This window comes from Notolepis coatsorum (assembly GCF_963971535.1).
Source record: "Notolepis coatsorum genome assembly, chromosome: 10".
Lineage (NCBI taxonomy): Eukaryota > Metazoa > Chordata > Actinopteri > Aulopiformes > Paralepididae > Notolepis > Notolepis coatsorum.
In genome coordinates, this window is record NC_140174.1 from 101923339 (window position 1) to 101944108 (window position 20770).

At 45.5% G+C, this 20770-nt stretch overlaps 1 protein-coding gene across 1 annotated transcript in view; it reads right to left on the reverse strand.

Moving 5' to 3' along the window:
- msh3 (mutS homolog 3 (E. coli)) overlaps window positions 1-20770 on the reverse strand; it is a 202776-nt gene that overhangs the window by 110793 nt on the left and 71213 nt on the right. The window contains exons 13-18 of the mRNA XM_084323124.1: window positions 17496-17628; window positions 14349-14536; window positions 11659-11827; window positions 10925-10989; window positions 4762-4878; window positions 4057-4164 (exon numbers count right to left, since the gene is read on the reverse strand). Of these exons, the coding sequence (XP_084179250.1) occupies window positions 4057-4164; window positions 4762-4878; window positions 10925-10989; window positions 11659-11827; window positions 14349-14536; window positions 17496-17628 (780 nt within the window). The remainder of the gene's footprint in view (window positions 1-4056; window positions 4165-4761; window positions 4879-10924; window positions 10990-11658; window positions 11828-14348; window positions 14537-17495; window positions 17629-20770) is intronic.

Consider the following 20770-nt stretch of genomic DNA (forward strand, 5'->3'; position numbering starts at 1 on the left):
CTAGAAAAGTTAGTTGGTCTTTCTGACTATGTATTAAACTGGTTCAAAACATATATCAAAGGGAGAAAATATTACGTCAGGCTTGGAGATCATTCTTCTGAGAAACATGACACCTACTTCGGAGTTCCACAGGGGAGCTGCCTTGGTCCATTATTATTCTCACTATACAGAGACATAATTAGGGCTTGTGTCCATAGCGGACGTTTTTTTAAAGGCGGACCGCTTTGAAAAAAAGGGAAAAAAAGCTCAGAGCGTTTTCCTGGGTCTCGCGACTGCCGCGGCTCCGCCCCTTCCACGATGTTGATTTCCTTGATGAGCGTGCTCCTTTCCAAAAGTTTAACTAGTTTCAACTTTATGCGCTGGGAGCGCTCCGCCCAAAAACGCTGCCGCCGAGAGCTCATAAACGCGAGGCGCGGCGCTGGGAAGAGGAGCGTGCCTGTCACGCCTGTAGCATAGAAATGAATGACAGGAAGGAGCTGACAACTCATAAAACGTCCGCTATGGACACAAGCCCTTAGAAAGCACAATGTATGTTTCCATAGTTACGCAGATGACACACAATTGTACATCTCCGCTGAACCAAATGATCAGACAGCTATAAACTCCATTTCTGCCTGTCTCTTAGCAATAAACAAATGGATCACGAACAACTTCCTAAAATTAAATGAGGGCAAAACTGAAATCCTACTAGTCGGTCTTATAACAAAAAGAGAAATGTTACAGAGCAATATGGGGCAACTTACTCCTTGGATCAAACCCGAAGTTACAAGTCTTGGTGTTATAATAGACTCAGACCTAAGCTTTAAATCACACATCAACAAGGTGACAAAAACATAATTTTTCCACCTTAGAAACATAGCTAAGGTACGGCCGTTTATAAATCAAAAAGACGCTGAAAAACGGATCCATGCCTTTATCTCAAGCCGACTTGACTGTAATGCACTCCTCACTGGCCTCCCAAAAAAAAACACAGAACGACTCCAACTCATTCAAAACTCGGCAGCTAGGCTACTAACTAGAACCAAGAGGAGAGACCACATCAGTCCTGTATTAGCTAACCTACACTGGCTTCCGGTAACATTTAGAATTGATTTCAAGGTCCTCCTCCTTATATACAAAGCACTAAATGAAACAGGACCAAGCTACATTGCAAATTCTCTAGTCAACCATGTGCCTCCTAGAACATTGCGATCATCTACTACTGGTCTATTGAAGGTTCCAAGCCACATAGTGCGGTGGCTTAGCACCAGATTTGAGAAGGATGTGGATGCGCCGGACAAAAGCACAACATTTTTCCCACGTGTTCCTCATCATCATAGCTTTCATTTTGGGGTAGGGGCCACGTCATTATGATGGATTTCAAGATGGCCGCCATCAAGGTTCTGCCCATTAATAAATATCTTGGTCCATAGCGTGCTCAATATTTGAGCGAACACAAAGGTATTGGTATCCCTGTAAACTAGAGAAGCTAAGCTTTCCATTGGTATCATTGTCATTAAGCCCAACTGTTGGGAAGGGTGTTTTAACAGGCAATGATTAAAAATGATGTTCAATTTTCGCCTAGAAAAAACTGCCATGCTCATCTTCCAAAAGGTCCCTTGGCCGTTCACATGAATATATCAGAGTGAACATTGGTTTTATAGGTACCCACAAGCCTCTTCTTTCCAGACATACCCACTTTGTCCAACTTGCATGTTATTTGGGGCAATAATCAAGCAGGTTTGTGCATGTGGTACAAATGTGTTGAACATTCTAACAACTGCCAAAAATGTGAATGTTGGGTTAGGGCAGTGTTTCTCAAAGTGTGGGGCGCGCCCCCCAGGGGGGGCGCAGAGGCATGACAGGGGGGGCCTTGAGATTTAAAAATTAAATAAAAATTAAATAAATTGATATTTTTTTTTGGATTACAGAAAATTATCACTAAAGTGCTATCTGTTGCAGCTGCACTGTTCTCCATGAAAATACCATATTTTGATACGTTTGACCATTTCTCAATCTGAAAATCATTATTTAATAAAACACAGAAAAGGATCACCAAGTTATTCTGGATAAAAAAAAACTTTACAGACAACATTGAGACAAAGCTTCCTGACACATCTCCATCCAAACTCTTGGAAGAACTCATTTAAATCTCATCTGATACCACCTGGAGAGCTAGTTTCAGAGTGTGGTGCTGAGTACCAAGTATCTCATGATGCAGCAGTTAAGGTGTTGATACCATTCAGCACCACATATCTGTGTGAAGCTGGCTTTTCATCCATGACAGCTCTGAAAACGAAATATAGGGCCAAGTTGAGCCTTGAGGATGACATGCGTGTTGCCTTGTCAAAGACTGACAGCAATAAAGACTGTTTGCTTATTTCCTATGTTCGCTTTGTAAATTCCCAGTCACTGAGTGAAGATCTGCTGTTTTGCAAATATGTCAAAAACAGAGCGACAGCTGATGAGCTCTTCAAAATTATTGACAGTTACCTGACAGAACATGGACTGAAATGGGAGAACTGTGTGGGCTTTTGCTCTGACGGTGCGCAGGCCATGGCAGGGAAAAGGAGGGGGCTACAGGCGCTCATCAAGGGGGTCTCGCCAAACACGCAATGGATGCACTGTAAATTCACAGAGAGACGCTAGCGTCAAGACAGCTTAGCCCTGAGCTGAATGAGGTTTTGACAGAAGTTATAAACATGGTAAATTTCATCAAAACCCGACCCCTGAAAGCGCGCCTGTTCTCTGCGCTGTGTGAGGAGATGGGAGCTGACCATTCTGTTTCACAGCGAGGCAAGGTGGCTCTCGCGAGCGAAGGTGTTGTCAATTTGAAAGGTCACGATATTGGTGTTATTTCAATCAATTTAAACATGGCCCATTTAATTACTATTTTGTTGGGGCGAGGGGGGGGGGGGCAAAATATTTTGGTCCGCCAAAGGGGGGCCTGACAGAAAAAGTTTGAGAAGCAGAGTCTAGCCCATTCCACAGGGTGGCTCTGTAAGAGGAGATACACATTATTTTCAGGTTGGTTTTCATCACAGGTTTTTTGAAGTTCAATGGTCCTCTGAGGTTGTATCCCCCCTCTTTATCCAGAAATGTGCTTCTTACATTTACCGGTAATTGATTATTATTATTGATTATCTTGCTTTGTACATAACTTGCAGAGTTTTAAAGTTTACCATATCAATGAACTTCAAAATGTGTGATTGTAGAAACAGTGTGTGTGTGTGGTCCTGATATCCTGCATCGTTTATTACTCTTATTGCTCTTTTTTGTAGGATAGTCAATGTATTTATGGTTGTTTTGTATGTGTTACCCCATACCTCTGTGCAGTAATGCAGGTAAGGCAAGATACAGTACAGAGTGTGCAATACGTTTGTAAAACAAATTGGCAGCTCTGTTTCAGCTCTTCTTTTTTTTATAAAAATGTTTTCTTTCCTTCTCTCTCTCAGCTGGATCACAATATATCAGATCAAATTGATCATATTGTTGTGGATCTGGTACTAAAGACTGAGCTAGTGGATAACAGCGAGGGGCAGGAGACACCAGATGAAGACAGAGAGGACAGCAATGACGAATAACCACATGGAGGAAAGAGAGAGATTATGGTTGTGGTGAAAGATGGATAGAGGGATAGAGAAAGTGCCAGGGATTGAGGGGATGGGTAGAGGAATATATATATATAGAGAGAGAGGGAGGGATAGAGAGATAGAGGGGGAGGAGAGGGAGGGAGAGAGGCTGTAGTGGGGGTGGGAGAGATGTTGGTGTTGTAACCAACATGCTGAGCCCAGTTCACTCCTCCTCACAGGCTGTTTCAGACTATAGAACACCACGCAGGACACACACACGCACACACACACACACACACAAGAACAGGCACACAGGAACAGGCAGACACACAGGAACAGGAACAGGCACAGACACATACATACAGGCACAGGCGCGCGCGCACACACACACACACACACACATACAGGAACAGGCACACACACATACAGGCACAGGCGCGCACACACACACACACACACACATACACACACATACTGCAATATGTTCATCACGAGAAGACATCACCTGCAATAGTTCCCCTGCTTAGCCACCTCGGCCAATGAGAAAAGGCAGTCCATGGTTGCTAGGTGACTAATAGCCCTTTTCATGGTGTGATAGTGCTCCCCAAACTGACTGGAAAGAGAGAGACAGAGACAGAGACAGAGAGAGAGAGACAGAGACAGAGACAGAGACAGAGACAGAGACAGAGAGAGAGAGAGAGAGAGAGAGAGAGAGAGAGAGAGAGAGAGAGAGAGAGAGAGAGAGAGAGAGAGAGAGAGAGAGAGAGAGAGCACTGTGAGCATTAATTAGGGAAGGCATATATTGAACATTTTTCGTTGGCGAGCAGAAGAGAATGGTCAACCATGTGTCAAATGCCTTTGACAGATCTACAAACAGGGCAGCTTGATGTTTTCTTTTGTCAAGGGTGGATACTATACTATAATTTATAACTACAGTAGTGGCCAAGATCGTGCTATGCTTTTCTCTAAAACCCAGCTGAACACAAGAGTGCTTTGAGCGAAATACTTTAACTTGATTGTCGAATAGATTTAGCTCTGTAATTAATGTAGCAACTAGTTTAATGAAAAGAGGGTGTGTGCGTGTGTGTGTGTGTGTGTGTGTGTGTGTGTGTGTGTGTGTGTGTGTGTGTGTGTGTGTGTGTGTGTGACTGTGTGTGTGTGTGTGTGTGTGTGTGGCCGTTGCGTGTGTCTGAATGCATGTTTTCCATACTCTAGGAAGTTGGTCCACTCTCTCTGGCAGTCCAGCAGGAGCTGTTCTCTTAGCTGCAGCAGCCTCCTGTACTTCTCCACCAGGACCGGAGAGTGGTACCTGCCCACAGCCTTCGTACTGGAGGAGAGGAGACAGGAGAGGGAAGGAGGGATAGAGGAAGACAGAGAGAGAGGAAGGAGGGATAGAGGAAGACAGAGAGAGGGAAGGAGGGATAGAGGAAGACAGAGAGAGAGGAAGGAGGGATAGAGGAAGACAGAGAGAGAGGAAGGAGGGATAGAGGAAGACAGAGAGAGAGGAAGGAGGGATAGAGGAAGACAGAGAGAGGGAAGGAGGGATAGAGGAAGACAGAGAGAGGAAGGAGGGATAGAGGAAGACAGAGAGAGGGAAGGAGGGATAGAGGAGACAGGAGAGGGAAGGAGGGATAGAGGAAGACAGAGAGAGGGAAGGAGGGATAGAGGAAGACAGAGATGGAAGGAGGGATAGAGGAAAACAGAGAGAGAGGAAGGAGGGATAGAGGCAAACAGAGAGAGGGAAGGAGGGATAGGGGAAGACAGAGAGAGGGAAGGAGGGATAGAGGAAGACAGAGAGAGAGGAAGGAGGGATAGGGGAAGACAGAGAGAGGGAAAGAGGGATAGAGGAATACAGAGAGAGGGAAGGAGGGATAGAGGAAGACAGAGAGGGAAGGAGGGATAGAGGCAGACAGAGAGAGGGAAGGAGGGATAGAGGAAGACAGAGAGAGAGGAAGGAGGGATAGAGGCAAACAGAGAGAGGGAAGGAGGGATAGAGGAAGACAGAGAGAGGGAAGGAGGGATAGAGGAATACAGAGCGAGGAAGGAGGGATAGAGGAAGACAGAGAGAGGGAAGGAGGGATAGAGGCAAACAGAGAGAGGGAAGGAGGGATAGAGGAAGACAGAGAGAGGGAAGGAGGGATAGAGGAAGACAGAGAGAGGGAAGGAGGGATAGAGGAAGACAGAGAGAGGGAAGGAGGGATAGAGGAAGACAGAGAGAGGGAAGGAGTGATAGAGGAAGACAGAGAGAGAGGAAGGAGGGATAGAGGAAGACAGAGAGAGGGAAGGAGGGATAGAGGAAGACAGAGAGAGGGAAGGAGGGATAGAGGAAGACAGAGAGAGGGAAGGAGGGATAGAGGAAGACAGAGAGAGGGAAGGAGTGATAGAGGAAGACAGAAAGAGAGGAAGGAGGGATAGAGGAATACAGAGAGAGGAAAGAGGGATAGAGGAAGACAGAGAGAGGGAAGGAGGGATAGAGGAATACAGAGCGAGGAAGGAGGGATAGAGGAAGACAGAGAGGGAAGGAGGGATAGAGGAAGACAGAGAGAGGGAAGGAGGGATAGAGGAAGACAGAGAGAGGGAAGGAGGGATAGAGGAAGACAGAGAGAGGGAAGGAGGGATAGAGGAAGACAGAGAGAGGGAAGGAGGGATAGAGGAAGACAGAGAGAGGGAAGGAGGGATAGAGGAAGACAGAGAGAGGGAAGGAGGGATAGAGGAAGACAGAGAGAGGGAAGGAGTGATAGAGGAAGACAGAGAGAGAGGAAGGAGGGATAGAGGAATACAGAGAGAGGAAAGAGGGATAGAGGAAGACAGAGAGAGGGAAGGAGGGATAGAGGAAGACAGAGAGAGAGGAAGGAGGGATAGAGGAAGACAGAGAGAGGGAAGGAGGGATAGAGGAAGACAGAGAGAGGAAGGAGGGATAGAGGAAGACAGAGAGAGGGAAGGAGGGATAGAGGAGACAGGAAGGAGGGATAGAGGAAGACAGAGAGGGAAGGAGGGATAGAGGAAGACAGAGAGAGGGAAGGAGGGATAGAGGAAGACAGAGAGGGAAGGAGGGATAGAGGAAGACAGAGAGAGGGAAGGAGGGATAGAGGCAAACAGAGAGAGGGAAGGAGGGATAGAGGAAGACAGAGAGAGGGAAGGAGGGATAGAGGCAAACAGAGAGAGAGGAAGGAGGGATAGAGGCAAACAGAGAGAGGGAAGGAGGGATAGAGGAAGACAGAGAGAGGGAAGGAGGGATAGAGGAAGACAGAGAGAGGGAAGGAGGGATAGAGGAAGACAGAGAGGGAAGGAGGGATAGAGGAAGACAGAGAGAGGGAAGGAGGGATAGAGGAAGACAGAGAGAGAGGAAGGAGGGATAGAGGAAGACAGAGAGAGGGAAGGAGGGATAGAGGAAGACAGAGAGGGAAGGAGGGATAGAGGAAGACAGAGAGAGGGAAGGAGGGATAGAGGAAGACAGAGAGAGAGGAAGGAGGGATAGAGGCAAACAGAGAGAGGGAAGGAGGGATAGAGGAAGGCAGAGAGAGGGAAGGAGGGATAGAGGAATACAGAGCGAGGAAGGAGGGATAGAGGAAGACAGAGAGAGGGAAGGAGGGATAGAGGAAGACAGAGAGAGGGAAGGAGGGATAGAGGAAGACAGAGAGAGGGAAGGAGGGATAGGGGAAGACAGAGAGAGGGAAGGAGGGATAGAGGAAGACAGAGAGAGGGAAGGAGGGATAGAGGAAGACAGAGAGAGGGAAGGAGGGATAGAGGAAGACAGAGAGAGGGAAGGAGGGATAGAGGAAGACAGAGAGAGGGAAGGAGGGATAGGGGAAGACAGAGAGAGGAAGGAGTGATAGAGGAAGACAGAGAGAGGGAAGGAGGGATAGAGGAAGACAGAGAGAGGGAAGGAGGGATAGAGGAAGACAGAGAGAGGGAAGGAGGGATAGAGGAAGACAGAGAGAGGGAAGGAGGGATAGAGGAAGACAGAGAGAGGGAAGGAGGGATAGAGGAAGACAGAGAGAGGAATGAGGGATAGAGGAAGGCAGAGAGAAGGAAGGAGGGATAGAGGAAGACAGAGAGAGGGAAGGAGGGATAGAGGAAGACAGAGAGAGGGAATGAGGGATAGAGGAAGACAGAGCGAGGGAATGAGGGATAGAGGAAGGCAGAGAGAGAGGGAAGGAGGGATAGAGGAAGACAGAGAGAGAGAAGGAGGGATAGAAGAGACAGGAAGGAGGGATAGAGGAAGACAGAGAGAGGGAAGGAGGGATAGAAGAGACAGGAAGGAGGGATAGAGGAAGACAGAGAGAGGGAAGGAGGGATAGAGGAAGACAGAGCGAGGGAAGGAGGGATAGAGGAAGACAGAGAGAGGGAAGGAGGGATAGAGGAAGACAGAGAGAGGAATGAGGGATAGAGGAAGGCAGAGAGAGAGGGAAGGAGGGATAGAGGAAGACAGAGAGAGAGAAGGAGGGATAGGGGAAGATATAGATACAGAAATACAGTATACACTCTATATTTCTCTATCAAGAAATACCGTTACACAAATGCTGTATTGGCCCGAATATACAATGTTTTTGTTGAAAATTACACCTGGAAATGTTTAGCCATCTTATATTCGCGGACTAGATTGAGGTGAAAGAAAGTTTAACTTTGGAGCGATATTTAGCCTCTGTCCCAGTAAGCTGCCAGTGGCATGCCTTAGTATCTTTAGATTCCTCACAAACTCTAGTTTCATTTAGCTTAAGCACAAAGTATGCTGCGGCCTCAGACAGCGTTGACGTTGGATGCCGGTTTCAGATTTAACCAAGACCTGAGGAGGTTTTATCATCATGTGATCAATGAAGCTGCTCAGTCTAATTGAAATATAACCTATGGTTCTATTTCTTATCTGTGTTATTGTATTTCTTGCAAGAAATCGAATGCTATAAAACAGGGGTAGGGCAGAGGGGACGCCTGTCAAACAAACCCGTGTCTGTGTGTGTATGTGTATGTGTATGTGCATAGGCGCCTACGTAATTGAGCAGGCGAAGCGGGTGCTCTACCAGTATTGAACTTGGGGGAGCAAGCTTGTCTCTTTGCTCCCTCACTTTTTGATCATTGATATATCCCCCCCCCAATATATAAATATTATCTAATCATAACTACGTAATTTCAATCAAATTAATAATACGCAATGACACTTAATAACAAGTTTTTAAGTTTCCAAAGATTGCGAACCCCCCCCCCCTGCCCCATTATGGTTTGATCCAGTGCCTCCCATCTCCAGCGCGTAGACCTTGGCTCACAGCGCTGCAGTCTGGCTGCAGGTAGGCTGAGTGACTATCAAAGCGCACAGAGTGTGTCATAATATTGGTGGCAGGCAGGCAGGCAGGCTTTTCCAGTAAGTTGTTCAAATAAAAGGATTATGTTAGACATAAGTTACTATTGAGTGGTAGTAGAACTTCTACGGTTCTACCACGCAATACAATAAAAGTGTTTCACGGTCCCGAATTGCGATCTGGTCATACGGTTTCCTCGAATAAATAATAACGTTTCCCTCTCTGGTTGGCGTTAGCTTTAGTGCTAGCCGCTAGCTAACGTTATCTAGATATGTGGTGTGAGCTGGATGACGTTGACTTTATTTGCAAACGTTAACGCTATCTATATGGCAGACGAGCAGGGCCGGATTAACGACGGCCGCGGCCTGTGGGCCTATAGTGACGAGGGGCCTCCATTTTTTTTTTTTTTTTTTTTTTTTTTTTTTGAGATCGATGTCATGATTGTGCACTGCAGACTCAGGGAGGAGGCAGAGAAGGAGAGAAAGAGACACAATATTTACAGGTAATGGAAATATATCTTTTTTCTCTTTCTTATTAAAACTTGGCCTATTTGAAAGGAGATTGATTTAATAAAAATTAATGAGCGAAAAATCAATATACAGTGTATATACAGTATATATATATATATTAATATATTATTATTATAGTAATTGGCTATCATACTGCAATATAAACTGAGTTTTATAGTGAAAAGAGCAGCTTTATTGGTCAAGATTGAAGTCAAGTCAAGTCAAGTCAGTTTTATTTGTATAGCACATTTCCAGGCAGCGGCAGCTGACACCAAAGTGCTTCACAAGCAAGTTGATAAAAACAAATTAGTGTGAGGCAAGGTATAAGATTAAAAGAAAGAAAAAAAAAAAACATAGCATCTAGGATACACATATTCATATGTGTACATAATAGGTTTACACACACTCATATACACAAGGATAAGGTATACACGTCAGGGGCACACATACATGCACATACTCATTTATAGGAAATAGGCATACACATACCTACATATACACATAGTTGAAATATAAGCTTTCACTGACACATAAGGGGGATACACATGTATATAGGAGACACACACATACGTAGCTGAGACGCACATATATATACACATCTGAGATATACACTCACATAGGGGGCAGAGGCACACATGGATACGAAACACACACAAGAGATAGGAGTACAGTCACATACCAGGAAGATGCACACACACACATATGAGGCATGTACACATGCTTACGTGATACACGTACCCACATACATGTGTCGGAGACATGCGTGCATGCATGTTATCATGCACAACTGCATATGTCTGGGGCGCTTTCTCTCACATGCAATATGGAGAAGGGTGGCATCCCGATAGAGGATGCAGCACATACCTGCTCGAAGGTAGTTCGGTCTACATGCAAGGTATATATATCAGGAATGTATATGCATAATGTATAGTATAGTATGTTTCTTTTTTCGTAAGTCTTTTTTTATTTTCCATGTCAGTTATTAATGTATTTGTATGAGTCCTTTACATGTTTTGTATGTTCTTACAAAAAAGAAAAAGGCAAATCCTGGAAATTGAATATGATGATGTGGAAAGAGATGTTTGGAATGTTGGAGAGATTTGTGCAAAAAAAAAAATATAAAAAAAAAAAAAGAAAGAAAAAAAACATAGCAAAGCAATGAAAGCAACAAAAACAAACAGTATGGTGCAAGATATAGGATTAAAAACATAATAAAGCAATGAAAGTAATAAAAACTGGTAGGACACAGTAAAACAAAGAGGATAGAAGGGCCAGGGGTCTAGTGGTGGCTCTATATTGCAGGAAATTGCACGTACAGGTTCATTAAATTTAAAAAAAAGTCTGCCATGGAGGGGGTCGTGCCGGACCCCCTCCAAACCACACCTTGCCTGTCAAAAAAAAAAAAAAAAAAAAAAAAAAAAAATCTTGCACCCCCACTTTCAACTATAACTAGGCGGCCATGTGTATGTGTATGTGTATGTGTATTGTGTATGTGTGTGTGTGTGTGTGTGTGTGTGTGTGTGTGTGTGTGTGTGTCTCTCAACCCCAACGGTGTCCTCTCTGAGCTTACCTGCTGATTTTGACCCAGTCAGATGGAACAATGGAAGACTTGGAGTTCTTCACCTCAATCAAAAACTAGGAGAGAGGGAGGGCAGAGATATGAGGGAAGAGGAGGAGAGAGAGAGGAAGAGAAAGAAGAAGAGGGTTGAGGGGAGGACAGAGGGAAGAGAGGGCAGATGAATGAGAGGAGAGGAGAACAGAGGAGGGAAGTGGAGAGGGTAGAGGAATAAGAGGAGAGGAGAGGAGAGGGATGAGGGGAGAACAGAGGGGGGGAAGAGGAGAGGACAGAGGAATGAGAGGAGGAGAGGAGAGGAGAGGAAGAGGAATGAGGGAAAAGAGGAAGAGAGGGAGGAAAAGGGGAAGAGGTGTTGATAAATAGGGCCACCGTAGACAGACAATGTGTCACTCTGATTAAAACATCACCTACGCACTCTCTCTCACACACACATCCACACTTAATTCAGATGATGGCTGTGAGTCAGACCCAGGCCTAAATTAGCCTATCAATCTCCGCCTACCTGTCTCTCACTCTTTGACACAAACAAATACAGAACACACACACACACACACACACACACACACACACACACACACACACACACACACACACACACACACACACACACACACACACACACACACACACACACACACACACACACACACACACACACACACACACACACACACACACACACACACACACACACACACACACACACACACACACACACACACACACACCTCCTGTCCAGAGACAGTGGTGTAGTCCAGCGTGGGGATCCTGAGTGTGTGTCGGACATCCCTGCGGTGGTCTTGTATCTCTGTGAGGACGGTCTGGATCTCCTCTCTCCTCTCTCTCAGCACGGGGAAGCTGGATAAGTCCGAGAACAGCTCCTTCTTATCCCCAGACCTGCAACACCACAACACCAGCAAGAAGACATTCATTTCATTGATAAACATTTCATTCACAGGAGGTAAGCCCACCACGAGAGAATGAATAAGAATGACTATTGAGGTTTCAGTCTCTCCGCTGTTATCTCCCCACCTGCACTATAGGCAGTAAGGGTGCACGATTCTAGGAATCTCACTATTCAATTCTATTTTGATTCTTGGGGTCACATTCACAATTCAATTTAAAATGTATTCTCGATTCAATACATGCATAGATTTGATTGCATTTCCCATTTGACTGTAACAAGTCTAGAAAGAAAAAAATATATAATTTTTGGAATTGTAAATAAATTTGATATCCATATGTCCGAACACATCTGACAGAGAATTGCATGATGTGTGCTACATGTCCGAAAAGGCAACTCCAGGCAATGCCCACACCAAATTCTCAGCACATTGTCCGGAGTGCATTTCTGAAAATGGCTATACTGTAGGTAACGCTAAGTGGGCTGTATCCCAACACAACCAACTTTTCACGATAACATTAGCGTATAGTACTATCCATAGAATCCTCCTTCTGCTCTCATGCTCCACAGCTTCCAGTGTTGTCTTCCTGGAACAACTCACACCTTGTGGGATTTTAGGATGAGATTTCAGAGCGAGATTTCAGAGCGAGATTCCTGTTTCAGTGGCAAAAATCACTTTTGGTGGATGTACAAATTTCTGGCGCCCGACCGTTGAGTGCCAATCACTGATTAACCCGCTTCTGGATCGTTATTTCTTTTATTCGCTATTTCCATTGATAATTCATCGGGCAGCCTGTGCAGGCTGTCCTGAATGGGTCTGAGATCGCAAATGTCCAATACCGCCACCTAACGCCTTGCGGCCGCTATTGCACTCCATTTGAAACGATGTGGCTTGGTGTCTGGGCCGAGCTGCGCCGTGCGGGCGGGGTCTAACTAATCGGGCAGGGCAAGCGGTTATAACGGATGCATCAACGAGGGTCACCCCCCCCCCCCGTTTTTACTCTTTTATGGTATGATTTATCTGAGCTATTGTTAATACAGGTCAATTTGTTTAATATGTTATAACATGAGCCAGCTCTATTTTGTACTCTCTCTCTCTCTCATTGGCACATTGAATAACAAAGCCAGAATGGCTGCCCTCAGACTGGAAGGTGTTAATTGTGGGGGGGGGGGTTACAGTAGCACTGATTTCTGGGTAAAGTAGTGTATTATGCATAGTTAAGAGAATGGCTCCAGTTCTTTTGAGGCCCTATGGCTCTGAAATAGGATTTGTGGCATCATGGTTCATAAGACATAGATTGAAAAGTATCTGCCAGAAGTGTTGGCTTATTTTGAAGGTAATAACCTGTACTTTCATATCAAGTAAATCTTTTTTTTAAGATTGCTCAACAAGACCCTAATCTCTGTGCCTAGTCCCAATTGCTCACGTCCATCCCTAACATACAGTACATACATATACATTCATACACACACACACACACACACACACACACACACACACACACACACACACACACACACATACATACATACATACTAGGGATGTCCCGATCCGATCACGTGATCGGAATCGGCGTCGATCACGTGCTTTTCAGAGGATCGGGGATCGGGAAAAAATAATAATAAAAATCGGCAGTCAAAAAAAGAAAAATTTTATTCAACAAACATGACCATGTCCACGTCTTAAACTCATACGGAGGCCTTAGTTTTGGTTTTAAATTACATATAATATATCATCATTAATGTATTTATTGTCACACAGAGCAGAATAATTATCCACAACAAACACATTCCCCTTTAATTTTCACCGTTGCAACAAACATTCCCTTTAATTTAGACGCTACACGCTACACGCGACCACATTGAATTGATCACAACAACAACACGTCGCTCCCGAAACACGGTTAATATCCACTGACTTGAGCAGCTAGACTTAATGTCAGAGGTTTGGAACTAAGCATTTTAAAATATAAAGTCAAGCCAGTTGCAATGTTTGCAAGGAGGAGATTCCGCGTGGAGGAAAAACTCATGAAGCAGCAGGCTGGAGGCGAAGTTTTCAGACTCACTTTTCAACTGGAGGATAACGTTACGTGACTGAGGATTATCGTCGCCGTTTCAGACCAGAATGGACCATTACGTAAGTCGAACACTGAATGTATACTAATGTGCAAACATATATTGAAACTTTTAATATTTCTCATATGAAGCAGAAGCACATTTCTCAGGGTGAATGTAATAACAAAAGCCTCCGCTCTCGCGCCCCGGACTATTATACTAGGCAACTATTATACTGGGCTTGTCTCGCTCTGCCAGTTTCTGACAAAAATGCGTCAAAATTGATTACTAATGTGAAAGATCGGATCGGAAACGATCGGATCGATAGATATTTAAAATCACATGCTCGGGATCGGATCGGAAGCAAAAAAAGGCGATCGGGACATCCCTAATACATACATACATACATACATACATACATACATACATTGTACACACAAACACACAAGGGGGACTCACTTGGCAGCCTTTTCGTTGAGCACCTTGAGGAAGTTGTGGGCGGGAGCCAGCAGGTCAGGCGTATCCAATAGGAGTGTTCGGAGCAGCGAGGAGCTGAGCTGGGATTGGACAGCTGGCCGCAGGGCCTGCAGCTCGAACCCCAAACGGGAGAGACTGCTGCTGATGAGGTAGAACTCCTGGGTGGAGCACTGTGATGAACCAAGAACACACACAAACACACACACAGTATTTATCTGATGAAGCTGAAAAGGTGGCGGAATTATAGCTACTGTGAATTGCTTCTGTACATGTCCTAATGGGTACCGCGCACATCATGGAGAAAGGTTTGGTTATTCATATCCCAGGAATAATATAAACTGTTTGCAGCCTTCAATGAAATGCAATTAACTCACTTAATGTGTGTGTGTGTATGTGTGTGCATGTGTGTGCATGTGCGTGTGTGTGTGCGTGTGTGTGCGTGTGTAGGTCTGTGTGGGTATGTGTGTGTTTGTTCTGTTATCATGGGATGCTGTAAGCCACAGAGATTAGATCAGTGAATCTCATCTATGCTGAATATGACAGCTAAGCTTAGAGAGGAACCATCCATTACAGCAAACACACTGGGAGAGACACAATAACACCACAACACAACACGGCACGGCACGGCACAACACAACACGGCACGGCACGGCACAACACAACACGGCACGGCACGGCACAACACAACACGGCACGGCACGGCACAACACAACACGGCACGGCACGGCACAACACAACACGGCACGGCACGGCACAACACAACACGGCACGGCACGGCACGGCACGGCACGGCATGGCACAACACAACACGGCACGGCACGGCACGGCACGGCACGGCACGGCACGGCACGGCACGGCACGGCACAACACAACACGGCACGGCACAACACAACACAACACGGCACGGCACGGCACGGCACGGCACAGCACAACACAACACGGCACGGCACGGCACGGCACGGCACAACACAACACGGCACGGCACGGCACGGCACGGCACGGCACGGCACGGCACGGCCTGCCATCCAGAACAACTGGGCCAACACAACAAAGAAGAAATGATGAGCATGTTCACTGTAGCTTTTAAAGCACTATGACCTGGAAGAAATATAACGTAATTGTTGCCAACAGAAGGTGTTCATGTATTCCTGAATATGGCAATACTGAACACAGCAGTGATTCTATAGTGCACCGTATATACTATATATACGTATAGGGACAGCACTGTTGTTAAAGGTTAGTGGTGGCTATTATGTGTCGGTATGATTCATGCTATGGCTGTAGATACCACCATTTACTGTTACTGATGACACCATTGATCACTTAGGATGCGATCATTTTAATGAGGCAGTGACATCCCAACGCGGATAATGTAGATTATATCGAGTCCTATTGGCGCTGACTATACAGGACCGGGGTCACGAAGGGTTAATGGGGGTCAGTTTTAATGGTCCCCTGTGCGTCGAGCTGCTCCTCTGATGGTCCGAGGCCTTTCATAACCATCGTCTAAATGGAGCCATAGAAGAACGCATCGCTGCACACACTGACATCTATTCAGATGGGAAATACGGCAATAAATGCTGTTAATTAGTATTGTGTCTGAGTGTTTGTGTGTGTGTGGGTGTGTGTGGGTGTATGACTGTGTGTGTGTATGAATATTTTAACAATTTTTGTTCCTCACATTCACCCATTCACTCACACATTCACACACCGACAGCAGAGGCAACCATGCGAGGTGGCAACCTGCTCATCGGGAGCAGTTAGGGGTTAAGTGTCTTGCTCAAGGACACATTGACACGCTGTGTGTGTGTGTGTGTGTGTGTGTGTGTGTGTGCGTGTGTGTGTGCGTGTGTGTGTGTGTGTGCGTGTGTGTGTGTGTGTTGGCCCAGCTTCTTGATGAAGCAAGAAGAAGAAACATTGAAAATAAACACTTTTCTGTAGCCCAGAGTTAAAATGTTGAACTTAACACAGCTCAACATCAGAAACAGACAGCATGATCCTGTCATGGATTCACCCCATGTACAGACGTTTTCTATTAAACAAACATGCACGTACACACACACACACACACACACACACACACACACACACACACACACACACACACACACACACACACACACACACACACACACACACACACACACACACACACACACACACACACACACACACACACACACACACACACACACACACACACACACACACACACACACACACACACACACACACACACACACACACACAGATGGGATCTGAAGATGAGATTGTGTCAGTCAATCAGACAAGTGTCATGGAGGTCACTGATCCCTACCATTAATCAACAGGCCTCGTGTGTGTGTGTGTGTGTGTGTGTGTGTGTGTGTGTGTGTGTGTGTGTGTGTGTGTGTGTGTGTGTGTGTGTGTGTGTGTGTGTGTGTGTGTGTGCGTGCGTGCGTGTGTGTGTTACTGATGCTCAGGTCAGCTTGGTGTCGCCTGCCTGTGCTAATAACCAGCCGCACAGTATGCGTGTGTGGAACGGAGCAGAACCAGCCGCCCACACCAGCCCAGAACAATGTGCTCTAGCCTGGGACCACGTTGATGTTACAGTCCACAGCTCCATGGAGGTCTCAAACATCAACCCATCCAGGCACTGTATAATCCTTGTTTACCAATAATACTACAACAACATCCTTCGTTGTAGGCGGCATGGTGGTGTAGTGGTTAACACTGTCACCTCATAGCTAGAAGGTCCTGGGTTCGATTCCCACTTGGGGACCAGGTTGCTGTGTTGCCTGTTACCCAGGTGGGGTATCTTCCCCGGGCCTGTCTGTGTGGAGTTTGCATGTTCTCCCCCTCTGTGCTCACAAGGGTTTCCCCTCCCGATAAGATAAATCCAATGGAAAAACATGCACAACAGATCGCTAACACTGTCGCATCCCTGACGAAGTCTTATTATCAACTCTTTATTTCAACTCTCTGTAGGTCTGCTAGTCCTGAGCACATGTGGCAATTGGCTATATTTGGTGCCGTATCAGAGACTTCACTGTTGGATGACCACACTGTGTGGTCATCCTGTGTGTGTGTGTGTGTGTGTGTGTGTGTGTGTGTGTGTGTGTGTGTGTGTGTGTGTGTGTGTGTGTGTACCTTTTTGTGGTATATGGTACAGACACCTCTCTCCAGATCAGGCAGACGGGACAGCAGGGACCTGATGGAAGTCAGCGTGACAAAGTCTGACTCCAAGATCTCAGACACTGCATCGTGTCTGTCTGAGATGGACCTGGGCGAGAGAGGGGAAAGAAAGAAAGAAAGAAAGAAAGAAAGAAAGAAAGAAAGAAAGAAAGAAAGAAAGAAAGAAAGAAAGAAAGAAAGAAAGAAAGAAAGAAAGAAAGAAAGAAAGAAAGAAAGAAAGAAAGAAAGAAAGAAAGAAAGAAAGAAAGAAAGAAAGAAAGAAAGAAAACAGTTCTTCACTAAGCCTTTCTGGCAACAGAGGAGAGATAAGTCCTGCCCAGGAACTTGATTCAACAACACTGAGTGATTCAGAACCAGGGGGAAGGTCGGGAGGATGTTCCTTCTCCACAAGTTTGATGGAATTGAGTTCCAAAGTGTTGCTACTGCACCAAGACACTCATTAATCTCGGAGAGTAATTACATCAGGGTGGTATAGGAGACAGATGGGTCTTTCTTAGGTGATGCTGCCGCCCCTGTAGAGCCAGCGTGGGGCTCCAGTGCTGACAGATGGAGTGAAGCACACTCAGATGGGGAGGTCTGACCTCCTAACAGCCCTGTGATGATCGCAACAAACCCAGCTGAGGTCCACAAGCTCAAATCCTGGCATACCTTCTTGTGGTGTGATGGTGCTTTCTTTAGAATAGAGTTTCTACACATTCGTGCCTAACCTTTATGGTTTTTTTTTCTTCTTTTTTTCCCCTGAAGATAGGATGAGAGAAAATGAGACACGCAGAAAAGTAACACAAGTCACAATACGATGACCTTTCACACAATGGGCCTCATGTATCAATCTGTTTGTATGTTTCCTGTATATTTGTGTAAAATGCAGCCATACTAAAGCTTGTATCAACCTTGCAGACACAAGGGGAAACAACATGTCTACTGTTTCTTCAGGTGCAATCCTCGTTCACAAGAGATTATTAACCCATTCTTCGCCAGGCATTGTACCCTTCTTATACCATCCTCTGCCAGCTCTATTTGTCTATGGAGATGTTCACCTACTTTGCAGGGCTATAACTTTTTAAATTGTATTGCTAAATTGACATTACTATGGCCCATTCAACATCAATTATCTATCGTTCAGTATGTGGGAACGTTATACTTTTTCATTCACACATTCATACAAAAATACAGTCTAGAGTATGAATATGTTTTGATCGTTTTCTGCAGTATTTCATAGAACGTGAGTTATAGCCATTTATGCATATATTAGATCATCAAATGCAGTTTGATAGCGATTGACGTCAGATAAAAAATTTCAATTGTACAAGGTCCTAAACGTCATGACTCATCATCTGCTGGTGACCGGAGGGGGGGGGGGGGGTCGTTTATAATGCAATGACCGACGTTAAATGATTCATGTCATATGGGTGATATATTGATCATAGCAGTTTGTATGGATAATAATAATCAAAAACGCTGAAACTCACCGCAGCTTCCTCGTAGTGATGGGGAATGATACTGGAGCAAAAAGATTGCTATTATGGGATGTTGATCTATGCGCTCCATTTCCAGGTTGTATAATACTATATACGTCCAAATAATGTTGTTTATCGAGTTATGGCAACGGATCGATTATCCAGTGTGTCCAGATGGAGTCCCGCGAGCGATAGCGAGTGGCGGACGGAATAGGGGTGACACCAAGCACGTCCGGCCCCACTTCCGGTTTGGCAACTCGCCGATCGGCCACCAGGTGGCGGTATTGAAGTGCTGGAGAGTTGAGTGGAGATCTACAGCACCAGTCATGACTCCGTGGGTGAAATGTGAATACCATGACGAAAATTGAAATTGAAATATTGATCTCGATGACGGCGTAATCCGTCATTGGCAGATTAAGCATGGCAAGGAATGACGTCTTAATCCGTCAATGGCGGAGAATGGGTTAACATGCATTTCCATCAGGGTTTCCGTTATATTACCGGTTATTAGGGTTGTTACCGTTTATTCGACTATTCAAAATGATGTAGGTATTCGACTATAGTTGATGGTTTTGTTTGTGTCAGACTATCGGTTTTGAGTTTTATCTTCTACTATGTTCAGTAATTTGAGGAAATTGGATTTGTTTTTCTTATTTATTTGACTAATAAATGGAAGTGCCAACTATAAAACAGTCGCAATTATGATTATTTGTTTACCGAAGTCGGCCCATGTCACCCCACTTCTTAGGGACCTGCACTGGCTCCCCATTGCTGCACGAATCCGCTTCAAGGCCCTCGACCTAGCATACCGTGCGGCAAAGGGAACCGCTCCCGCCTACCTCCGGTCAATGGTCTCTAACTACACACCCTCAAGACCCCTACGCTCTGCATCTTCTGGCCGCCTCAGACCTACTCCTATCCAAGCTCCGGGAGGGTCATCAAAGAGAAGTCGCCTATTCTCAGTCCTTGCCCCACAATGGTGGAATGAACTACCCACCCCAGTTAGGACAGCCGAATCACCTCCAATCTTTCGCCGTCGACTAAAGACGCACTTCTTCAACCATTATCTGAATAAAAAAAATAAAATAAAAAATCTAACCCTAACTAACCGTACTGTCATGCACTTGTCCTAATAAACTAACCTACACTGTAGCACTCAACACTTTGATGAACATTGTTGCTCAGCTGATAAGAGTTGTGCCATTCCTGATGGCTTGTCTTACAGAACTTGTAAGTCGCTTTGGATAAAAGCGTCAGCTAAATGACTAAATGTAAATGTGAATGTAGTGAAGGCGAGGATCACCTTCAGGCTACATTATGAATGAGTTATGAATTATGAATGCTACCCTACTGTCAGTCTGGGGAAGGTGACCGACTACCACATGTCTCCTCCGATACATGCGGAGGCTCCAGCCGCTTCTTTTCCCCTGACAGCTAGGAGTTTCACTTGGAGAGCGTAACATGCGTGGAGGTTCATGCTATCTCCCCTGGATCCCCTCTCTGCTGAACAGGTGCCCTGACCGACCCGCCAACACTGCCGATTTTGGTGACAACATTACCTTTCATCTGGCTCCATCAGGACAAGAGTTTTTCTTATTTTTTTATTCTATTTATTTCTGGGCTTTCTGTATTATTCATCCATCCCAATTTTAGTCGTTATGCCAATTCCCTTCCTGGTCTACCTCCTCCGATACATGTGGAGTCGCCAGCCGCTCCTTTTCACCCGACAGCGAGGAGTTTCACTGGGGGGCCGTAACGCGTGCAGAGGTTCAT